The 22,563-nt window shown below is 38.3% G+C and overlaps 1 protein-coding gene across 1 annotated transcript in view; it reads right to left on the minus strand.

Annotated features, from left to right (window-relative positions):
- Positions 1 to 22,563, minus strand: part of LOC150103969 (outer dynein arm-docking complex subunit 3-like) — a 248,381-nt gene that overhangs the window by 71,704 nt on the left and 154,114 nt on the right. Inside the window, exon 7 of the mRNA XM_090397109.1 lies at positions 5,030 to 5,190. Coding sequence (XP_090253235.1) covers positions 5,030 to 5,190 — 161 coding nt within the window. The remainder of the gene's footprint in view (positions 1 to 5,029; positions 5,191 to 22,563) is intronic.

Genomic DNA, 22,563 nt, shown 5'->3' on the forward strand with positions numbered 1-22,563 from the left:
GTGACATCTTCACAACTTGTGCAATGTGGGCCCCTGAACTTCAGGTCTGTGTCCACCACCACTTCCAGATCTCTCATCTCCTCTACCTCCTTTAAAGTTTCTCCACGAAGTGTATACTTTGCATCCCATCAGTGCATCCCATTTCTGTGTCCTAGCTCTCACCAATCTCTCTAGTACCTTCAGCACAACTCCAGATATACAGATTAGCCTATAATTTGTAGCCAAAACCTTATCACCATCTTTATGCAGTGGACGAATTTTACCTTCTTTCCACTCTCTAGGAAAGAGTAAGACATATTAAACAGTATTCCACTGTTACTGCGAATTCACTGAAGCATTCCTTTAACCCTCCTACCGGCCTAGGTGGATGAAATAGCCAGACCACCTCCAAGAAATTTTCATGGATCAAAACTTCATCAGCATTCTATCTTTTATCAAGTATTTATCGTTTGCTGCCATTAATCCCTTAACGGCGATTTTAGAGCCATTAACAGATTAACTCTGGTGGAGCGACTTTTGTGTCACTTCACTTTGCATGTATTGTGTTACTTGGAATTTCCTTTACTATATTAGGATATTGATCTTTTTTTTTTTTTTTTTTTTTTTTTTTTTTTTTTTTTTTGCTGCACAATTTATTTAATGTCTCTTTCCAAAAATAAAAATGAGTTTCACATCTGCCAAAATAAATAATCAATCCTGAAATAACCACAGATTAGCCTTTGCAATGAATATATTTCAGTAATAGTAAATTTCCTTCACTTTACTGACAATATAGATTTTTTTTGCGAATTTTCAAACGTTTGTTTGCATTTAACATATTTTGTAAAATATTTATATTTTTAAATAACGTTTAGTGAAATAAATATATATAGCTGATATTTAAGTTGCAGCACATGGGTCTGGATGTCAGATTGGTCAACTGGATTCAGGATTGGCTGTCTGATAGGTATCAGAGAGTTGTGTATGGTGGAGCAGTTTCCAGGAGACAGAGAGTTACAAGTGGGGTCCCACAGGGCTCAGTACTAGGACCTATATTGTTTAACCTTTATATCAATGACATAGCCAGTGGATTGCAGGGGGGTATTCAGTTGTTTGCAGATGATGCGAAGCTGGGAAGGATTATTAGTAATAGTGCAGATGTGGCAGCCCTGCAAGAGGATTTAAATAAGCTAGATAGATGAGCAAATGAATGGGGGTGTCAGTTTAATGCAGCAAAATGTAAGGTCTTGAGGTTTGGGAAACATCGATGGGATGCTGCATACTCTATGGGAGGAGTTATACTGGAGGAAGTAGGGGAGACAAGAGATCTAGGGTTGTTGATTGATAGAAACCTGAAGTTTAGGGGACATATTGCAAAGGTGGTGAAGGTAACACAGAGGATTGCTGGTATTATGAGAAGGACACTGACCTGCAGAGATAAGAGGGTTATCATTCCGTTGTATAAGTCTCTAATCAGACCACACTTGGACTATTGTTCTCAGATTTGGTCCCCAGGATTTGTAGGGGATAAATTAACTGTGGAAAGGATACAAAGACGGATGACAAAGATGGTTTCAGGACTGTACAAGGATAGTTATGAGGATTGGCTGAGAGAATGTGGACTGCAGAGTTTGGTGGATAGAAGAAGGAGAGGTGATATGATTGAGACTTCTAAACTGTTGAGAGGTGGTTACAGGGTTGACACTGGGGAGTTCTTTCGCTTGGTTGATCAGCGGGAAGGAGTGATGACAAGAGGCCATCCCTGGAAGTTACGAAAGGAAACTGTGAGCAAGAGGGTAAGGAGTGGTTTCTTTGTGTGGAGGGTGGTTGAGCCGTGGAATGCATTGCCTGATGGAGTGGTGGGAGCGAGAACGGTCAGTGAGTTTAAAGAGTGGTATGATAGACTTTGTGTTTCTCAGAGGAGGACCTCCCCTCGATGAGTCTTGACAGACTTTATATCTTAGGAAGGACCTCCCTCGATGAGTCTTTTGACTCCTTGGAGGCCTGAATAATAATAATAATAATAATAATAATAATAATAATATGACATTTTGCTTTCTTTCTTTGCAAAGTACCTTTATATGGATCGTCACACACTTCAATTTTAGGAACAATTTTTTTTTTTTTTTATGAACAACAAATGATTATAAACTGCATTGCATGGTTTCCGATTGTGTCTTTTTTAGTATCAAAAATTAATATCCAATGGTACTTTATCAGAGACTGTTTGCCTTCTTCTTTTGCTTAAAATTGCAACAGATTTTTTTTTTTTTTTTTTGTAGGATGCACATTACTATAATATCCAGTGCTTAACCACTGTATATATGTTGAAAATATAAACAGGAAGGATATCTTGTATGGAATGATTCAAAATTTATGCTCTGCCGGCAAAGGTTGGTTGATTGGTAGAGCCTCTGCTACTAATGGCTCAGTTAAGTAAGTTTGAGCGCGGTTAGTAGTTGGAAGGGAGACCAATTGTTTGATGCTGTTGGCACACTCTCCCTCGATGAGTCTTTGGACTCCCTGGAGGTGTCAAATCATAATAATAATAATATTTTTAAGATTTTTTTTACTGCAACTCCCCCCCCCCTTCTTCTCTTGGAACTCAGTTATGTAACTACTTTACATTTCAGCTGGTTTGAAAGCTTTCAGACAGTATTCAAAATCTCTTATTTCAGTTTACCTTTTTGACAAAAGAAATAAAACAATAATATTGTTGTATATTCAAAGCTTCTAATTCTGTACTCTTTCTTTGCATCTGAAATCAGCTGTTCAGCGGTCTGCTGAAATTATTCTAAGATTTAGGAATACGATGGTATATTTTCAATATGTAAAATTGTTTATGCATACCACACAAAAGAAAGTTCAGTTGTGTCATTTTTGTTTGTTTCTTTTTTTTTTTTTAATCTAAATATTACTACTTCTACTGCTGCTGGTTGCTATTTCTGAAATACATCATAGAAATGCTGGACAATAATCCTCTTAGCTGGAGGAAAAGCTAAAAGTCTTAGATTACTCTTACTGCTTTTGAGAAACACAAGAGAGAAAGTTTCCCAGAAGTCACACTAAATTGCCTCAAGCAAGAATGTTTCGTTTTCAGTTGTTCAGACATCCCTAATGCAGAAAAACTGACATTTCTTTTACAGGCTGATGCAGTACTTATGCCAAAAATGATTTCTTTATTTATAGTGATCAGTTCAGTTTCACTTTTATTATTGAAAAATTCTAAATTATTTGATACAATTATCTTAAAAAAAGGATTTCAATTTTTTAAGAGAAAAGGTACATATCTGTTACATAATCATTTATTCTTTGGGTTGAGGGGGGGGGGGAGAGGCGAGGGTTTTAGACCTATTCAATCTGCAGGCAATTGTTACAAACGAAAATCACTTTGGGAACATGTTCATGCAGTTTAGTGTAAAATAGTAGCAAAAGTTTAACTACTTCAATAATGTCACATATCTAAACTAGAAGAAAATGTCGTTATATCTACTGATCTCTTACATAAATATTTTTTCTGCCATGAATTCTCTATCAGCTATAATGTAATCAATTTGCAGATTTTTGCACTCTTGTATTGACAAAAGAAATATGTGCAGTAATTTCTTCTTTCTACTACAAGAAAAAACCAGATAATAACAGAAGAAAAATATGTAGTATTTTCTTTTTCATTGGGTGAATTTACAATATTCTTTCTTTCTTTGTGTTTTGAAATGAAAGTGCAAATGATTATTTTCTTACCATTTTTGCCAATAGAAAATCTGCTATAATTATACGAGTGACATTTTACCATTTTTCTCCCACAGGAGAAAAGAAATAATGCAATAATATTGTTCAATCTGTCAAACTTTATTGTAGCATAAATATTTATTATCAAACTTTGTGTTTTGTAATAAAAAAAAAATATATTCGTGCTACTTTGAAAATTTCTAATCTGTGGCACACACTACTATGAAAATTTAATAGACAAAGTTTTGGCAAACTGTATTCTTATTTACAAAAAAAAAAAAAAAAAAATCGTATAATAGGCATATTTGAAATCTGTGAATTATTCTTTGAAATATGATTTTGAACAAAGATAACATAATCAAGAACGTCGGCAGCTGGTTTTTTTTTTTTTTTTTTTTTTTAAATAATATTTCAAATAATTATCGTGAATTTATTTTTTCGAAAACAAAGAAATAACTTTCTTCCTGTCATTGCAAAAATACCTTTTTTATTTTTTTTGTCAGGTTATGAAAATGTGAACTTTTTTTTGTCATCATCATCATCATTATTATTATTATTATTATTAGGGTCCGTGCGGTTAGTCTAGTGGCTATGCGCTTCGCAACCATATGCCTGGGGAAGGAGTGTCCTAGGCTCGATTCCCGTCGGCGACGTGAGGAGCTGAAGGATCTTCCTCAGCCATAGCCAAGTTATCCAGTCTTGGGCGTGGACAGCAGGGTTTTTTCCCCAGTTTATTCTGGGGTTTTTCATCCCGCAAAGCAGGCAAACTGGCCTTGAGAACTCAATACTACGGGCCATAGGATACACCGGGGCATAAGGCTGACCACCTTATCCTGTAAACGGAGTGAGGTCCGATGATCAATGGATCCTCGACACCGCAAGGTAAAAGAGGGTATAAGGAACAAGGAAGATTATTATTATTATTATCATTCGTGACACCTCCAAAGAGTCCAAAGATTCATTGCAGGAGGACACCTACTATACATCTCTCCGTCTCCACACCACTACACTGAACCTCTACTACCAATCAACTATATCAGCATCATCTGTCACCTTTCTTTTCCATGTTCTGCACTTGTACACCAAATGTTACTTTATTCTTATCATTAAGAAGGTATTTGGTCAGCACTGAACAGAGATACATTAATTATAAAGACTTAGTATTATAACATTAACTGAAAACAAGATTTACCATATTATTTTCTTCATTACCAATGTTTATGATTAACCACTACAAATAACAAATCTCAAAATCAGGATTTATGTACAAAAAAAAAATTATTATTATTATTAAAAATCATAATTAAATTTAAATTCATACTGTTGATCTTTGGCTTGTTCAACTCCTTTTAGAGCATCTAATTTTGCTTCTAACTGGCGATTTTCCTCTCGTAGTTCAAATAATCTCTTTTCGCCTCTCTGCTTCAGTTCAGTGAGATTTTCTTGTATAGCATTTTGAAATATGAATCTTTTCTCAGCATCCTGAAAACACAGACTACTTTGTATACATAAATATGCTGAAGTCACATAATTTCTCCAACTGATCTTTTCTAATAACTAATTTAAAACTGTGTGCTACAATGATTATTTCTACAACTGCCACTGTTTCTTTTAGAAGAAATATTGATTGAATTACTATGTAATCCAATAGTTTAATATTGGATATTTAGCAGTGTGATGAACAGTGGTGACTGTGGGGGATGGGTGAACGTTGAGGAAAGGTAAGAAAAATGAATTCGAGGAGTGTGAAGGGAGATATTAGAAGACTTTAAAGACTAATTAATATGAGGCAAAAAAAAAAAAAGAGTAGAAGTGAAAGAACGAGAAAGAATGGAAAAACTAGGGAAGAAAGAGAAAATGAGAGGAAAGATAGCACAGGAACGAAGGATACAGAGATGAGAGGAAGGTGGGTTAAGTAAGAGAAGAAGGAGGAGAGTGTGAGTGAGAGAGAGAGAGAGAGAGAGAGAGGGGAGGGGGTGAGGATGAGAAAGAATTGCATGGATCTGTGAGGGGGTGTGATGTATGATGATTCAGTGACTGCAGTATGTGTGTGGATTAGCATGTCAGAGGAGAGTCTACCTCTAGGAATAATGCATAGTGTGAAATGGCAATTAAGCAGGATGAGAATGTGGGTGAGATGATAGTTATGGTTAACACAAATGACCTGAGAGCTAACATGAATCAGGTGGCAAGAGATCCGAGGTGAATGAGATTGTGCTTCGAAAAAGTGTACGAGAAGATAGTGAGTACTACCCAGATATGATAATGCAAAGCTGAGGAGAAGAGAAACAATAATGAATGGCATAATAGCAAGAATGTATCAAATGAGAGGGAGGTTTGGAACGTGGATACTAGATACATTTGATGACAGAAGAGAGTATGCAAGTGATGGACTTCATTTGAATATGGACAGGCACAAGCATCTGGAGAGATTTTTGTTCTTTGGGCAAGGAAGAAAGTTAGGGCAGGGGAAACTAGAGTTGCCAGGGTGGATGATGGCAGGGAAGGCATCTCTTGTGAAGACAGTCACTTAGGAGATAAGAGAATTTCTGGTATATCAGACAGTCAAATGGAGTTGGGCAAGGGGAATAATAAGATAGGAATACTGATAATGCACTGAATTTTCTCTATGCAAATGCCAGGAGTATCAGGGATAAATGAAATGAACTGGTGGTAGTAATAGCCTTAGCCTGACCAAAGATTATTGGAATCATTTATTAAGGATGCCAAGAAATTATATTCTTGTTTAATCCTTTATCCAACTTTAAGCAAGCAAAGTTGGAGGTGTCACGAATAATAATAATAATAAGTTTGCAGAGTATCTTTATGACTAGGCGACTTGTTTAAAGAGGCTAATAACTTCACATCAATTGCCATCGTATCCCATAATGCAAAACACAATTAATATTATTATTATTATTATTAAACAAGACCTCATGGAGTCAAAGACTCATCTAGGAGGTCCTTTTATCTCACACACATCTCATCATACCAAGTTTTAAACACATTCAAACTCCTTGCAGACACCACACTCTCAGGCAAGGCATTCCAATCATTCACAACTCTGCACGAAAAAAACCTGCCTCTCACTCCCCTACTCACGCCCTCTTTATAAAGTTTCCAGGGATGACCTCTGGTTCTCCCTGATCTCCCACTATTCTCTGTAGAACTTCTCCACCATTGATCCTATAACAACCCCTTACCAACTTGTAGGTCTCTATCATATCTCCCCTCTTCCTTCTCTCCACTAGACTCTGCAAATTACATCTTTTCAATCTTTCCTCATACTCGACATTCCAGAGGTCAGAAACTACCTTAGTCAGTCGCCTTTGGACCCTGTCCAACATCTCTTCATCCTTCTGAAAACCAGGTGACCAAATCTGGGCAAAATAGTCCATGTGTGGCCTAATCAAAGCCTTATACAATGGAACAAGAATCTCCCTACTTCTACACGTCAGTGTCCTCCGCATCATTCCCAGAAGTCTTTGTGTTGTCTTCACAATTTTGGCAATGTGTCCCCTAAATTTTAGATCTTTATCCACTATCACTCCCAGATCTCTTATTTCCTCTACTTCCAACAATATATTCTCACTAAAATCCATGCTATCCATCAAAGATTATACCATTGTTGTCAACCCAACTCTGGATCCTAGTTCTCACAAGCTTCTCCAACAACTTAACCACAACACCTGACACACAGATAGGCCTATAGTTTGATGCTTGAGTTCGATCACCTCCTTTATGAAGTGGCACAATCTTGCCCTCCATCCACTCTTTAGGGACTTGACCAAGTGCAAGACTCGTATTAAAAAAATATGTCAAGGCAGGTGTCAACTCTCTGGCACATTCCTTCAGAATACAAGGTGATATATTATCAAGTCCCACAGCCTTATTTACATCTAGTTTACTCAACTCCCTAAACACCTCTTGCTCACTCACAGTCAGTCTCTCCTCCCCATCATCAACTGCTCTTAATCTCTCTATGAAGTCACATTCACAAGATTGAAAGATCTTTATGAACTGCTCATTAAGTATCTCCACCACACATTCTGCAACAGCTGTCTTTATACCATTTCCTCCAATCAATGTCATCCTTCCATAATCATTCTTTCTATTGCTGGCTACATATCGAAAGAACTCCCTATTATTCTTTTTAGCTTCATTAGCTAACTGCTGTTCATACCTCTCTTTAGCTACTCTCACCAACCAAGTCACCCTCCTTGCCTGGTCTTTGTAGACTTCATGAAATTGGTTACTTCCACTTCTCTTATGTTGCCTCCACAATGCCCTTTTTCTCTGTATTGCATGCTTAATCTCTTTATTCATCCACCTCACACCTACCTTATTTAACCTTCTCACCCGTGGTATACATTTAGACATTGCATCCACTAAATATCTTTTGAAAATCCCCCAAGCTGCATTGATCTCTTTTCCAGCTAACTCCTCATTCCATGCTACACCTGCAAGCTGTCTCCTGAGCTCTTCATAATCACCCCCCTTGTAGTTCCACATATACCCTTTTTTCACAGGGGTCCTTGCGCTGCTGGCAACCACCCAAGTAATCACCTCACGGTCACTTTCACCAATTGGTGGATGATTTGATACCTCATTGATAATTACATCCTCCGATGATATAACCAAATCCAAGACCCTTAATCCTCTTGTGCCCTCTGTTACATACTGTCTGAGGTAGTTATCCCTCAAAAACTCAAGAAACTCATTTTCTTTACTTCCAGTTGCTATCTCTTCATTCCAGTCTATATTGCCATAATTAAAATCACCCATAATGAGCACCCTTTTCTTATTTACTTCTGATTTGACTATACATTTCACTATCACCACCATCCACATTACCAGGTCTATAACAACATCCCACCAAGTATTTGATTCTATTCACCTCTATCTCACACCATACTGCCTCAAAACCACTGGCCCCATTTCCCTCTTGCATCTCTACCTTGTATGGACATAACTCTTTCTCTATCATCAATAGCACTCCCCCTCCCTTTTTACCCCTTCTATCCTCACGAAACACATCATACCTTTCCATCTCTATTCCTGTCAGGATGTCATCCTCATCTAACCATGTCTCAATTATTCCAACAATCTCTGGGTGCACAGACGCAATTAGTGCAACCATTTCATCCGCCTTGTTTCTTATACTTCTAGCATTGGTATACAAACACAACAACTCATTTCTGGATCTACAGCTAGTTCCACTGATACCACTCACTCGATGTGATCTCTCCATGCTGGACTAGGGCCATTTCCCTTTCTGCTTCTTCATTTTAGAACCCTTTTCAATTTCATCTGTTTCCTCTTGATCCTTGGACATCCCATTTCTTTCCTGCCTACACATGCTCTCACCTTCTCTTGGAGCATCCACCTCTCTCACGCTGTGTATCCCTGTCCACCCTGAGCCTCCCCGTTTCTCTGCTCCTCTTGTACACCCATTCTCTCATTTTCTATACTCATACCACTCACTTCCCCATTCGTTTCCACTCCTTCAATCTCTCCTGTCTTACTCTCCTGCTCTTCCACATCACTCCCCTCTCGATCTGATTCATTCTCTCTATTCACTTCTCCACTTTCCAGCAGCAGTCTCTCCAAGCGACTCACACCATAACCACTCAAATGCAGTCCATCGCTCCCATACAGCTCACTTCGTCACTCAAACTCATTCCACACATTAACAAACTGTACTCCCATCTCCTCACACATTTCAGCCAGAATATCATTCATAATCCTTGCTCTCCGCCTCATTTCACCACAATCATACCTAGGCAACACACTGACCAGCCTTCCTGTCACACTATTCTCCTTTATCTTTCCAAGCAGTCTCCTGACATTCATTTTGACATGCTCTTTGTTCTCTCTCAAATCATTTGTACCAATTAATACAATTAACTCTTTTGCTCGTTCCCGCCTCATATTCAATGCCTCAATCACTCTACTCATTTTACCGCCTGGAAAACATACCTTGTGCATTTTATCCTCTAGCACACCTTTAATAATGGAGTCGCCATACAATGCCACTCGCTCATCTTTTGTTAACTCTTTCATGCCATCATGATTTATTTTAATAGATCATGATGGCATGAATTCTCTTAATTTCATTCCGCATCCATTTCATTTCTTGCTTCATCCAATCCAATTCACCTTCCGAACCTCGTGACACATTCACTCTATCATTAAATCTTTCTAACTTTCTAACTCTCGACCCCCTTTTCTCACTTTCCCTCTCATTCATCCTTCTTTGTTTCCATACTTTCGGTCCAACATACGTCCAACTTTCACTATCATTCTTCTCACTTTCACTCTCACATATCTTTCTTTGTTTCTGTACTTTCGGACTAACATGCGTCCAACTTTCGCTATCATTCTTCTCACTTTTACTGTCATTCATCTTTCTTTGGTTCAGTACTTTCGTTCTAACATGCGTCCAACTTTCGCCATCAGTCATTTTTTTTTTGCTATCATTCATTCTTTCAATTTTTTTTACTTGCGATTTCTGCATCACGCCATTTCTACTTTCATTCGTTCTCTCAATTTCGTTTCTTTCCGCCTCACTTTCGTCCCTTTTAACATCCGTTACGGTTGTCAAATCGCTCTTTTTCTTTTTTCCTGATTTTTTAACATTTTTTCGCCTGTCTTTCTCACCATCCTTCTCTTTCAAACGTGCACTCGCGACACAATCGGTACTAGCACTTTCTGTCATCAACTTCATATTCGCATTCATCAATTCCTCGTTCAGGTCACATTTCGCACACACCCTTCTTCCATCCGCACTAAACATCCACAAATCATTTATGTAATCTGAACTCATTAGCCTCTTTAGACAAATAGCTTAGTCATGAAGATGGTTCACACACAAATTTTCTCCACCACACATTCTGCAACAGCTGTCTTTATACCATTTCCTCCAATCAATATCATCCTTCCATAATCATTCTTTCTTTTGCTGGCTACATATCGAAAGAACTCCCTAGGATTCTTTTTGGCTTCATTAGCTAACTGCTGTTCATACCTCTCTTTAGCTACTCTCACCAACCAAGTCACCCTCCTTGCCTGGTCTTTGTAGACCTCATGAAATTGGTTACTTCCACTTCTCTTATGCTGCCTCCACAATGCCCTTTTTCTCTGTATCGCATGCTTATTCTCTTTATTCATCCATCTCACACCTACCTTATTTAACCTTCTCAACCTTGGAATACATTTAGACATTGCATCTACTAAATAGTTTTTGAAAATCCCCCAAGCTGCATTGATCTCTTTTCCAGCTAACTCCTCATTCCATGCTACACCCGCAAGCTGTCTCCTGAGCTCTTCATAATCGCACCCCTTGTAGTTCCACATATACCCTTTTTTTCACAGAGGTCCTTGCACTGCTGGCAACCACCCAGGTAATGACCTCATGGTCACTCTCACCAATTGGTGGATGATTTGACATGTCATTTATAATTACATCCTTCCTCTGATGAGATGACCAAATCTAAGACCATCAATCCTCGCGTGCCCTCTGTTACATACTGTCTGAGGTAGTTATCCCTCAAAAACTCAAGAAACTTATTTTTTTACTTCCAGTTGCTATCTCATCATTCCAGTCTATATTGTCATAATTAAAATCACCCATAATGATCCCCTTTTCTTATTTGCTTGGCTAATTTGATTATACATTTCATTATCACCACCATCCACATTACCTGGTCTATAACAACATCCCACTAAGTATTTGATTCCATTCACCTCTATCTCACACCATACTGCCTCAAAACCACTGGCACTATTTCCCTCTTGCATCTCTACTTTTTATGGACATAACTCTTTTCAAAAAAATGGCAGTATGTGCCTTTTTCTCACCAACCATTCTTGTTACACTATTATAAAAGCCAATTAGATTACTAAAACAAGAGCACCCCCCCCATCCCAACAAATCTACACTGACCCTCACAGACAACACCATCCTCATCTTCTCAATGCTGTATATGATCTCTCACTAATTGGAGAGGGTGGAGAGCAGATTCATGAAGAATAACGCTCAGGCCAGGAGAGTGACTAGTATGGTGAGGAAGGCAAAACTGGAATCTGAGAAGAGATTGGCACTAAGATCTAAAGAAAATCCTAGGGGAATTTTTGGCTATGTGGCCAGTAGGAGGAGAAATGATTGTGAAAAGATGACATTTTGAGATAAAAATGGGAATAGAGTGACTGATGTAGAGGACATAGTGGAGTTGTTCAATGATAGCACTTTATTGGAGTATTTCATCTTGGAGAACAAGGTTTGAATACTAGAGGGGTAGGGCAGGTTTGAGGTTTAGACATGCAAGAGGAGAGTGTGTTCCAAATATTGAGTACTCTGGATGTCAGTAAAGTAGTGGGACTGAATGGTATTTCACCACGGGTTTTGAGAGAATGTGCTAAAGAACAGACAGCTCCTTTGAGCTGGCTTTTAATGAAAGTCTGGCTATGGGAAAGGTACCCAAGGAATGGAAGGAAGGTAAGATAGTGTCATTGCATAAGGGCAGTAGCAGACTAGAAGTGTCAAATTATAGACTAGTTTGTGTGTCATCAGTAGTTGTAAGGTCTTGGAGAAATTAGTGAGGGACTATATACAGTGTTGGGCAGATGAGGGTAATGTTATCTGTGAGAATCAACATGGATTTGTTAACTAAATTTATGTTAAGTTGATGAGGGAAAAAATAGTGTATATCACACCATTTTTTTTGAATTTTGCAAAGGCATTTGACAGTGTGCCACATGATAAGCTGATATTTAAGTTACAGTGCATGGGTTTAGATGTCTGGTTAGTCAACTGGATTCAGGATTGGTTATCTGTTAGGTATCAGAGAGTTGTGTGTGGTGGGGCAATATCAAGGAAGCAGAAGGTTACAAGTGGGGTTCCACAGGGCTCAGTAATGGGACCTGTATTGTTTAACCTTTATGTTTACTCATCTGCCAAGTCAAGACCACATGGTCACTCTCTCCATCTTTGGGTAGGAATGACATTTCATAACAATCAGGTCCTCTGATGCAAGGACCAAATCTAAATTCTTGAGCCTCTTGTTTCTTATACTACACATTGCCCGAGTCGCTTGTCCTTTTAAGAATTCCAGAAATTCCATTTGCTAACTACTACATGCTGTTTCCTCTCACCAATTTATACTGCTATAATTAAAATCTCTCATAATGATCAGTCACTTGCCATACTCAACTGTCTAAACATTCCCTGCTCCTCCAACTCTCTATTCCCTGGCCTACAGTAACATCCCACTAACTATCCTGTCCTTCCCATCTCCACCTCACACCATATACCCTCAAAACTATTAGTGCCATTTCTCCTCCAATGCCTCCAGTCTGAGTGGACATAACTCATCACTTATCATAAGCCAATACTCCACCACCACGTTTGTCCTTATTATCCTGCCAAAATACACTATAGTCTTCTATTTCTATTCCTGTCTGTATATCATCTTCTGCCAACCATGTTTCACTAACCTCAGTAATCTTTGGATTGGCCGAGGTTATCAATGCCACTAATTCAGCTCTTTTATTCCTGACACTCCTGGCATTTGTATAAAGAAACAACAGTGAACTGTCAGTATTTTCATATGTATTACTATTCCCTCCAGACTCCATTTGACTTTGCATGATGCCATATGTACCTCCCATTTCCTGAGTGTCTATCCCCACAAGAGGCCAAACCTTCTTCCATTCACCTTAGCGACTCTAGTTTCCCTGCACCAATACTCTCACTTGCTCCGAGAACAACAATCTTTCCATATGCCTACATCCTTCTTCATTCAAATGCAGTCCATCCATTGCAAACAGCTCTCTTCTATCCTCAAATGCACTCAAAGTATCAACAAAATCCAATCCTCTCTTTCAACACATTCTCACTATCATGCCATTCATTACTGATTTGTTCTAATGACTTAACTTTTGCCACAGAATTCACATAACATACACATAACATACAAAATCACAGAAAACTATTCCCAACCTGCATATCCTTAGTACATCTGAAAAGATAGCCAAAGTACTAAATAATATAATCTTTGCATCACTTTTAGACTATATTTATTCCCCTAATGACAAACTCCAATTTTCTGACATATCCACGACGATATAAAGTGCCTACAGCTTAGCTTATAGTAGGCATACAGATAGATATGTTAATATCTGTCCTAAACAATATGCCTTCTTGTGCAGCTTATCCCACTTAAGTAGGGCAGCTGTTTCTAATGATTCTCCTCCACCTCCTCCTGTCTTGGGCTGTATCCATATCCAAGTTCTTCATCCTTAGGTCCTCCTCCACCAGCTCCCTCCCCCCATCTCTTCTTTGGCTGCCCCTGCTTTCTCCTCCCCTGCATATCAATCTGCATGATCTTTCTTCCCACATACTCATCCTCCCTCCTCGTTACATGACCAAACAATCTCAACCTTGCCTCCTGTATCTTCGCTCCTAAGTTCGTGACTTTCATCGTTCCCCTTACATAGTCATTTCTCAGATGATCCTTTCTGGTCACACCACACATCTACCTAGACATTCTCATCTCTGCTACCTCCATCCTGCTAATATTATTTTTCCTCAGAGCCACAGTTTCCATAGCATGGTCTCATCACTGTCCTATAGATTTTCCCCTTTAGATTGACCTCTTATCACATAACACACCAGCCATCTCTCTCTCTCTCCATTAACTCTCATCTCTTCACTAACTTTGCTGATGACATTTACTTCCAGCTCAAGATCTGTCTCTTGGCTGCCATCCACTTTGCAACACATGTACTCTGTCTTACTTCTGCTCAGCCTCATACCTCTCTCTCTTCCAGTACTCTCCTCCATCTTTCCAGTTTACTTGCCACTTCTTCTTTTGATCCTGCATGATGTCATTCGCATACAACCTTGTCCAAGGTGTCTTCTCTCACCTTTTTTGTACACAAACTCCATCACAATATTAAACAGGAACAGACTTAATGCTGACCCTTGATGCAAACCAACTATCACTTCTAAGATTTCTATCTCTTCCAAACAGGACCAAACTCTCGTTTTCACATTTCTGTACATCTTCTGTACCAACCTGGTACAGAAGATGTACAGAAATGTGTACATATTTCTTCGGTACCCTCTTCTTCCTAAGACATCTCCAGACTTCTTGCCTTTGTACTCTATTGTACACTTTCTCCAGATCAATAAACACTAGATGTAGCTCCCATTGTTTCACTCAAAACTTTTCCATCATCTGGCTGTAACCCAAATATATCATCCGTCATCGATCGACCAGGCATGAAGCCAAAGTGCTCTTTTGTGATCTTCACCTCCTCAGTCTTCCATCAAGAACCCTTTCTATGATTTTCATTGTGTGGGACATCAACTTTATTCCACTGTAATTCTTACAGTTGTGCATTCCCTTTACCCTTGTAAATAGGGACAAAAGTGCTTTCCCTCCACTCCTCAAGCATTTTTTCCTGTTGGCAAACTTTTATGAACAGATCCTACAGCAGGTCAATGCCCTCTTCCCCCCAGTGCCTTCTATGCCTCCAATGGGATCCTGTCAGGACTCATTGATTTTCCATTCTTCATCCTCTTTACAGCCTCCTCAACTTTCACTCTACTGATGTTCTGCACCATCCTCTCATAAGGCCATCCATCTTCTCTGTGAATCCTCATATTTTCCTCATTCAAAAGCCCTTCAAATATTCTCCATCTGTTTCTTACATCCACACCCCTCTTTAATACTCTTCATTTGGAGTCTTTGATCTGTCTCACACGTAAGATGTCCTTTGATGCCTTAGTTCTACATTTTGCCAGTCGATAAATTTTTCTCTATCCTTCCTTTGTTTTTAATTGATCATAAAGATCTTGATGCCTTTGCCTGCACAACAATTCTCTTGGTTTCTCACTTTCTCTCTCTGAATTCCTCCACTATTGACTTGTTCCACTTCTTTGCCTCCTTCTTAGCCTTCACTGCTTCCTGTACATTATTATTCCACAATCAATCCTCCTTTTATTCTATAATCTTTCCAGATGTTTCACCAAGAACCTCAATTGCACAGCTCAGAATTGCTTTTGAATTGTGTCTCCACCAATTTTGTACACTTGCTAGTCTATCTGAAATCCTCTCTAACACCCTCTCCTTAAAAAAGGTTCCTCACACTCTCTTCTTTTAAGCAAACCATTTAATTGTCTTCATCCCATGGCTTCCAAAGGTTCTTATCTTCAACCTTATTTTCAAGTATGTGCAAAGCAGCCGGTATTGTTGCACCACTTGATCTGTTGGAATTACCTTACAATTTGTTGCTTCCTTAAGATGTTTTCTTTTAGTCAAGATGTACTCATTCTGTGAACTGTTGTTACCACTTCTAATGTTATCAAATGTTCTTCCCTCTTGCAGAAAAACGAGTTCACAATTGCCAGATCAAACACTCCGTGAAGTCCACAATCCTCTCTCTCCTTCCTGGTTCATCGATCCCTCTTCGTAGCTGACATGCACCCTTTCACAGTCTCTATTCTGTCTTCCTATGTGACCATTCAAGTCTCCTCTGACAATCACAATCTCATTTTCTTCCAATTCACTAATTTCTTCATCTAACACATTCCAGAACTCATCTTTCTCCTCTGCTGTATGGCCAACTTGTGGGGTGTATGCAGATAAGATGGCCACTTGCTCTTCTCTAATACCCAATTTCATTTGCATGATCCTGTCATTCCTTCTACCCACTTCCTACACTCTGCCCATCATTCTGCCACACACCACAATTCCGACACCATTTCTTCCCTCTTTATTTTCTCTGGAGTAGAACCGTTTATACTTGTCTCCCAGTTCCTTCACCTTTTCCTCCTTTCATCTTGTCTCCTTCAGACATAGAATGCCCAAGAATGTCCAACTTCCTCATCATGTCTGCCACCTCCTTTCCCCTTCCAGTTATACTTCCAACATTCAACGTTCTCACTCGCAACATTGTCTCCACCTGCTTGGTTCACTTCTTTAGCCACATCTACCCCTGATGCGGTAGCCCCATCCACTTCTAACAGCTGTAGGGTGATGTAGCTGCATATCACCTAAGGGGTATGCCCTAGCCCTTGCATCGCTTTCTTGACTCATTAATTAGAGATGGCAATGAAATTTTACAACTGAATGCCCTTCCTGACGTCAACCTTCACTATTCATCTGAGCTTGGGACCGGCACCTATTGGGACTAGCTTGCCCCTTTCGGTGGCTGCATAAAACAAAATGAACAGAAAAATAAGAAAGATGAGAAGAGAAGAAAGAAGAAAAGAAAAAAAGGGGAGAGACTAGTCTACAGATAATATAACAGATGTATTACATGAAGTAAGGCATGGTCCAGGATCAGATACCTCGGGTTTGCCACGCCGCACTCATTAAAGTCAGTCCTTGAGGTACCTGATATACAATATAGTTAAACAATACCTGATAAACAATATAAGTCTATATATATAAATCTATATTCTTTCATACTTGTCTAGCATCATACTCAGCAGCATGGAAGCGGTTCTGTATTCAGCCCATCCCCCCTCACCTCAAAAAAAAAAAAAAGAAAAGAAGACATTTGCCATTAAACTCTCCTCAGTTCTTTCAAAAAAGATATCTCATCATTGTCATCATCATCATTAACAGTTAGCTTCTTCATCACCTGGAAGACATAATTCATATCATCCACCTCTTGTAAGGTTTAAATTTGTGTAAGGTTTAAATTTGTGTAGTTCTCTCTCTCTCTCTCTCCAGATTTTTCTAAACATCTATTTACAGGCATGACAGTGAGACATTTTAGAAAAAATTACACCACTTTGTAATTGGGAAACCAGTTTCCTCTCTAGTCATTTGCCATATGTTATATGGAATGATTTCAGATTTCTCTATCAATGCTTAAGTAGTCCAGTACTCCACACTTTCACAATCCTCTTAATCCTATATATAAATGACCACTCACAGTGTTTGAAGAACCCCTGAGTCTCACTGACACCACATTCTCTTCCTGTTCATAATTTTTCTGATTTGTTTTGTATTGTTATGTTTTGTTTTGGGATGGAGCAGATGACCAATCAAAAAATGGGCTCAGTTTTGTCATTTCTAAAGAAGTAAATAAATGAAAGAATATAAAGTGTGATGGAATCAGTAATAGAATAATGAGGCTAGTATTTGATGTAATGAAAAACAAATCTCACTTATTTTAGTATATGCACCACAAGAAGGTTTGACTAGTCATTATCTGAAGAATAGTTGGATGGTATTATTCAGAACAAGAGTGTAATCAGCTCAGGAGATCTCACAATGCAGAGGTTGGAGGAGAAAGAACAGGAGTAGAAAAAAAAAATTGGACCCATTTAGTTTTGGTCAAAGAAATGAGAAAAGAAAGAAAAAAATTATTATTAGATTATTTTAATCAGATATTATCTCAAAATTGGAAACAGCTGGCTTCAGAAAAGACAAAGCCACAGAATTACAAGGGATGGTGAACAAAAATCAGTAAATCAATAATAGATTATTTCATCCTTGATAAAGAATGGACCAAGGTAGTCAAGTGCATTCAAGTTTTGCCTTCTGTTGCTTTGGATGCAGATCATAAAGGTTTTTATAGCCACCTTTAAGGTGTATAATAGAAAATAAATGTGGAAAGAGGAAAAAAAAGATAGAAAGCTGAAGCTATGGACATTGAAACAGTCTGAAGTAAAGCATGAATTTATGTCTTGGATTGGGTCAAAAAAAGGTCCATGAGTTAGCTACTGATAATACAGATGAAGAATGGGAAACATTTTGAGATGTAATAGTGAGAACAACAGTGGAGGTGTGTGAAAGAACAAGTGACAAAAAAAGGAATAAAAAAACATACTGGTAGAATGAGAAAGTTAAAGAAGCAATCAAATGAAAAAATAAAGCTTTTCAAAAGGTTAAAAAGATTAGATTACATCAGATAGACTTGTTTATAATCAGAGAAAGAGCCATGCAATAATAATAATAATCATAATCCTAATAATAATTAGAGAAAAAGATAAAAAAGCTGGGTTGACTTTACACATAAATTGAAAGAAAATATTAATGGGAACAAAAATTGTTACATGGACTATGCAAAGAATAGAAGAAAAAGCTAAGAACCAGGTTTTTTAACAAACAAGGATGGAAATCCAGTGTCTACTAGAAGAGAGATCAGGATGATGTGGTAACATTATTTTAGAGATCTGTTAATACAAATGAAAGCCATGGTGAAATAAACTGAAATGAATACAGTGATTATTATTATTATTATTACTATTATTATTATTATCATCATCATCATCATCATCATCCGACCTCCAGGGAGCCAGAGACTCATTGTGGGAGGTACATTCTATTGCACACAATACTCATCAAACCATGCCTTAAACTGATTCAATGTCTCTACATTCACAACACACTCAGGCAATGAATTCCACTCACCAACCAGTCTCCATGTAAAGAACTTTCTCCTCACACCCTCCTTATGCAGATTCCAGCAAATGGCCTCTTGTTCTATCCACTCTCCCATTTTATGAAAAATATCTTCCATGTGAACCTGATAACAACCCCTGACTAGCTTGTATGTCTCAATCATATACCCCCCCCCCCCCCCCCCCTTCTTCCTATTCATGAGGCTCTGCAACTCACATTCTCTCGATCTGTCCTTGTACTCCACATTCCAAAGACCACTGACCAACTTTGTGAATCTTCTCTGGACCCGTTCCAGTATATCCTCATCACCATGAAAACCTGACGACCAAATATGCACACAATAATCCATATGAGACCTGATCAAGGTCTTATACAATTGCATCATAACTTATCTATTTTTGCATATTAGGATCTTCTGCCATTATCTGATGTGAAGTCATCACGACTTGTGCAATGAGGTCCATGAATTTCAGGTCCTTGTCCACCATCACTCCTAGATCTCTCATCTTTTCTACTTCCTTTAGTTTCCACACCAAGTGTATACTTTATTTCCCATTGGTGCTTACCAAATCTCAAAACTTTACACTTTGCAACATTGAACTGATAGTTCCACTTATCTGCCAATTCATGCAATCTGTTCAAATCCTCCAGTAATATCCACTTGACTTTGCATTGCTCTCCCCAATTTTGCATCATCTGCAAATAGCTGCATATCAATAGTTAAACCCATCCAATATCATTAACATACAAATTGAACAACAATGGTCCCAAAACTGACCCCTACAACACCACTAGTGACCTTCCTCCTTCAGGATACTGCACCCCATATACAACATTCCAATACCTATCTGACAGTCAGTCACTGATCCAATTCAGAAGTCTGTTATTCAATCCCATCTGTTTCAATTTATTTAATAGTTTGTTGTGCAGCAGTCTATAAAATACTTTTGCAAATTTCAAGTACACCACTTTATATGCATCTCCCATGTCCAAGGTATTTGTCACTTTATTATAGTACATAAGTTAGTAAAACATGATCTCCTTTTAACAAACCCATGCTGATAACCACAGAGAATACTGCTGTTATTAACCCATTTCTGTATCCTACTTCTCACCAATCTTTCCAGTACTTTCATCACAACTCTATATATATACAGATTAATATAAATTAATGACATACCAAGAAATTATATACTTGGTTTAATCCATTCAAGTATAAGCAAACAAAATTTGTGCCTGAAGTATTTTCAGGACTGGGGCAACTTGTGGTAAAGGTGGTATGACTTTACATCACTTGCCTTAGTATCCCATAATGCAAAGCACATCTCCTTGTGGACATGTGTAGTGCTATGCATTATGGAAAGTGTCACTACCCAGACCGGTTTCAACCTTTATTCAGGTCTCATCGGTGGGAGCCAGACCCAGAGGGGTTGAAATAATGCAGAAGTCATATTTTTTCATATACGAGTTGCCAAAAGGTGTCACACCTTATTATTATAATACTCTGTGTTAGAGATAGTTAATTTTTGAAAGTTTTTCCGCTTGATTATGTGAAGTCATACCACTTTTACCACGAGTTGCCCCACTCCCGAAAATACTTCAGGAGCAAACTTTGTTTGCTTACACTTGGATAAAGGATTAAACCAAGTATATAATTTCTTGGTATCTTTAATTTATAGTATAACCAATTGGAAAAACTTTCAACAACTATCTCTAATCCAGAGTATTATAATAATAAGGTATGACACCTTTTGGCAACTCGCATATGAAAAAATATGACTTCTACATTACTTCAGCCTTGGTATCATCTCTAGGTCTGGCTCTCACTGATGAGATCTAAATAATGGTCGAAACTGGTTGGTGGTTTGATTCTTGGGGAGTAGAGTTTTTGCTCTCTTAAGGTTTCTGCCTTGGGGAGCTTTTGAGTATCCAAGGATTTGTGTCCGTTGAGGTGGCCTGTATTAGGGCTTCCTTGGCTGATGCTTTTCCCTGAAATATGAGCAGTTATGCTTAGTGGTAGGAGCCTGTCAGTCACTAAGCAGAGCCACTGCTGAGTTAAATGATCACTCAGGTCGCTCACTGTTGCGTGATCTGAGTGATTGCACGAGTTTTTGAGAGTAATCCTGCACTTAAACAAGGAAACCGGCCTGTTACCATAATGCACAGCATTATACATGTCCACAAGGAGATGTGTTTTGCATTACGGGATACTAAGGCAAGTGATGTGAAGTCATACCACCTTTACCATGAGCTTCCCTAGTCCTGTAAATACTTCAGGTGCAAACTTTGTTTACTTACACTTGGATAAAGGATTAAACCAAGTATATAATTCTTATATACTTGGCCTCGACCATAGATTGCAACATTATCGGCAAGATTTTTTTTCTAAGTTGGTACATCTGTCATAAGCATCCATGTAAAATTGCAAGTCTTTCTATCACGTAGTTTGTTTTATACAGCTGTCTGAAATAAAATGTCTGTATCCCTTGAAATGGATAAAATTGAGTATCGTGCAACTATAAAATTCTTTGTAAAAGAAGGTTTAACGCCAAAAGTAATTCATTTGAAGTTCATAAAAGTTTATGGGCACTCTTCTCCTTCATTTTCAACATTTAACAATGGGCTGTTGAGTTTAAATATGGCTGTACAAACCTTGAAGATGATCCATGTGAAGGACATCCAAAAAGTGTAACAACACCAGAAACCATTGATCAATTGCACAATATGTTATTAAATGACTGGCGAGTCAAAGTGCATGAAATTGCTGAGACTATAGGCATTTCAAAGGAATGTGTAGGATATATTTTGCATGAAGAATTGCAAATGAAAACGCTTTGCACAAGATTGGTGGCGTGCAGATCAAAAATGCACTTTCATGGAAATCTCTGAACAGTGCTTGGAGCATTTTCACAAGAATAAAACTGATTTTGTGCATTGATTTATTACTAAGAATGAGACTTAGATTCACCATTACACACCAGAATCCAAACCACAGTAAAAACAGTGGATAGAAGCCAAATGTTCAGCACCAAAGAAGACAAAGTTAGTTCCATCAGCAGGAAAGGTCATGGGATCGGTGGTATGGGATGCTACAGCATTGAAAATGCTGTAGCATCCCATACCATCCCATTGTTTATTAATTATCTTGAAAAGGATAAAATAGTAACTGTGGAATATTATTATGATCTTTGAACCAGACTAGACGAAAAAATTCGAAAAAGACCTGGTTTGCAAAAGAAAAAATCATTTTTCATCAGGACAGTGCACCTGCCCGAAAAGGCGTTTTGGCAATGGGACAATTAAGGGATCTGAACTATGAATTGTTGGAACATCCACCGTTTTCCTCAGATTTGGCTCCCTCTGACTTCTATCTCTTCCCAAAACTAAAACTCTTCCTCACTGGTCAGCGTTTTTTTTAGAATCAAGATGT

The sequence above is a fragment of the Typopeltis vanoorti genome, chromosome 8 (assembly GCF_054136105.1).
Source record: "Typopeltis vanoorti isolate ZY-2024b chromosome 8, IOZ_Tvanoo_1.0, whole genome shotgun sequence".
In the NCBI taxonomy this organism is placed as follows: Eukaryota; Metazoa; Arthropoda; class Arachnida; order Uropygi; family Thelyphonidae; genus Typopeltis; species Typopeltis vanoorti.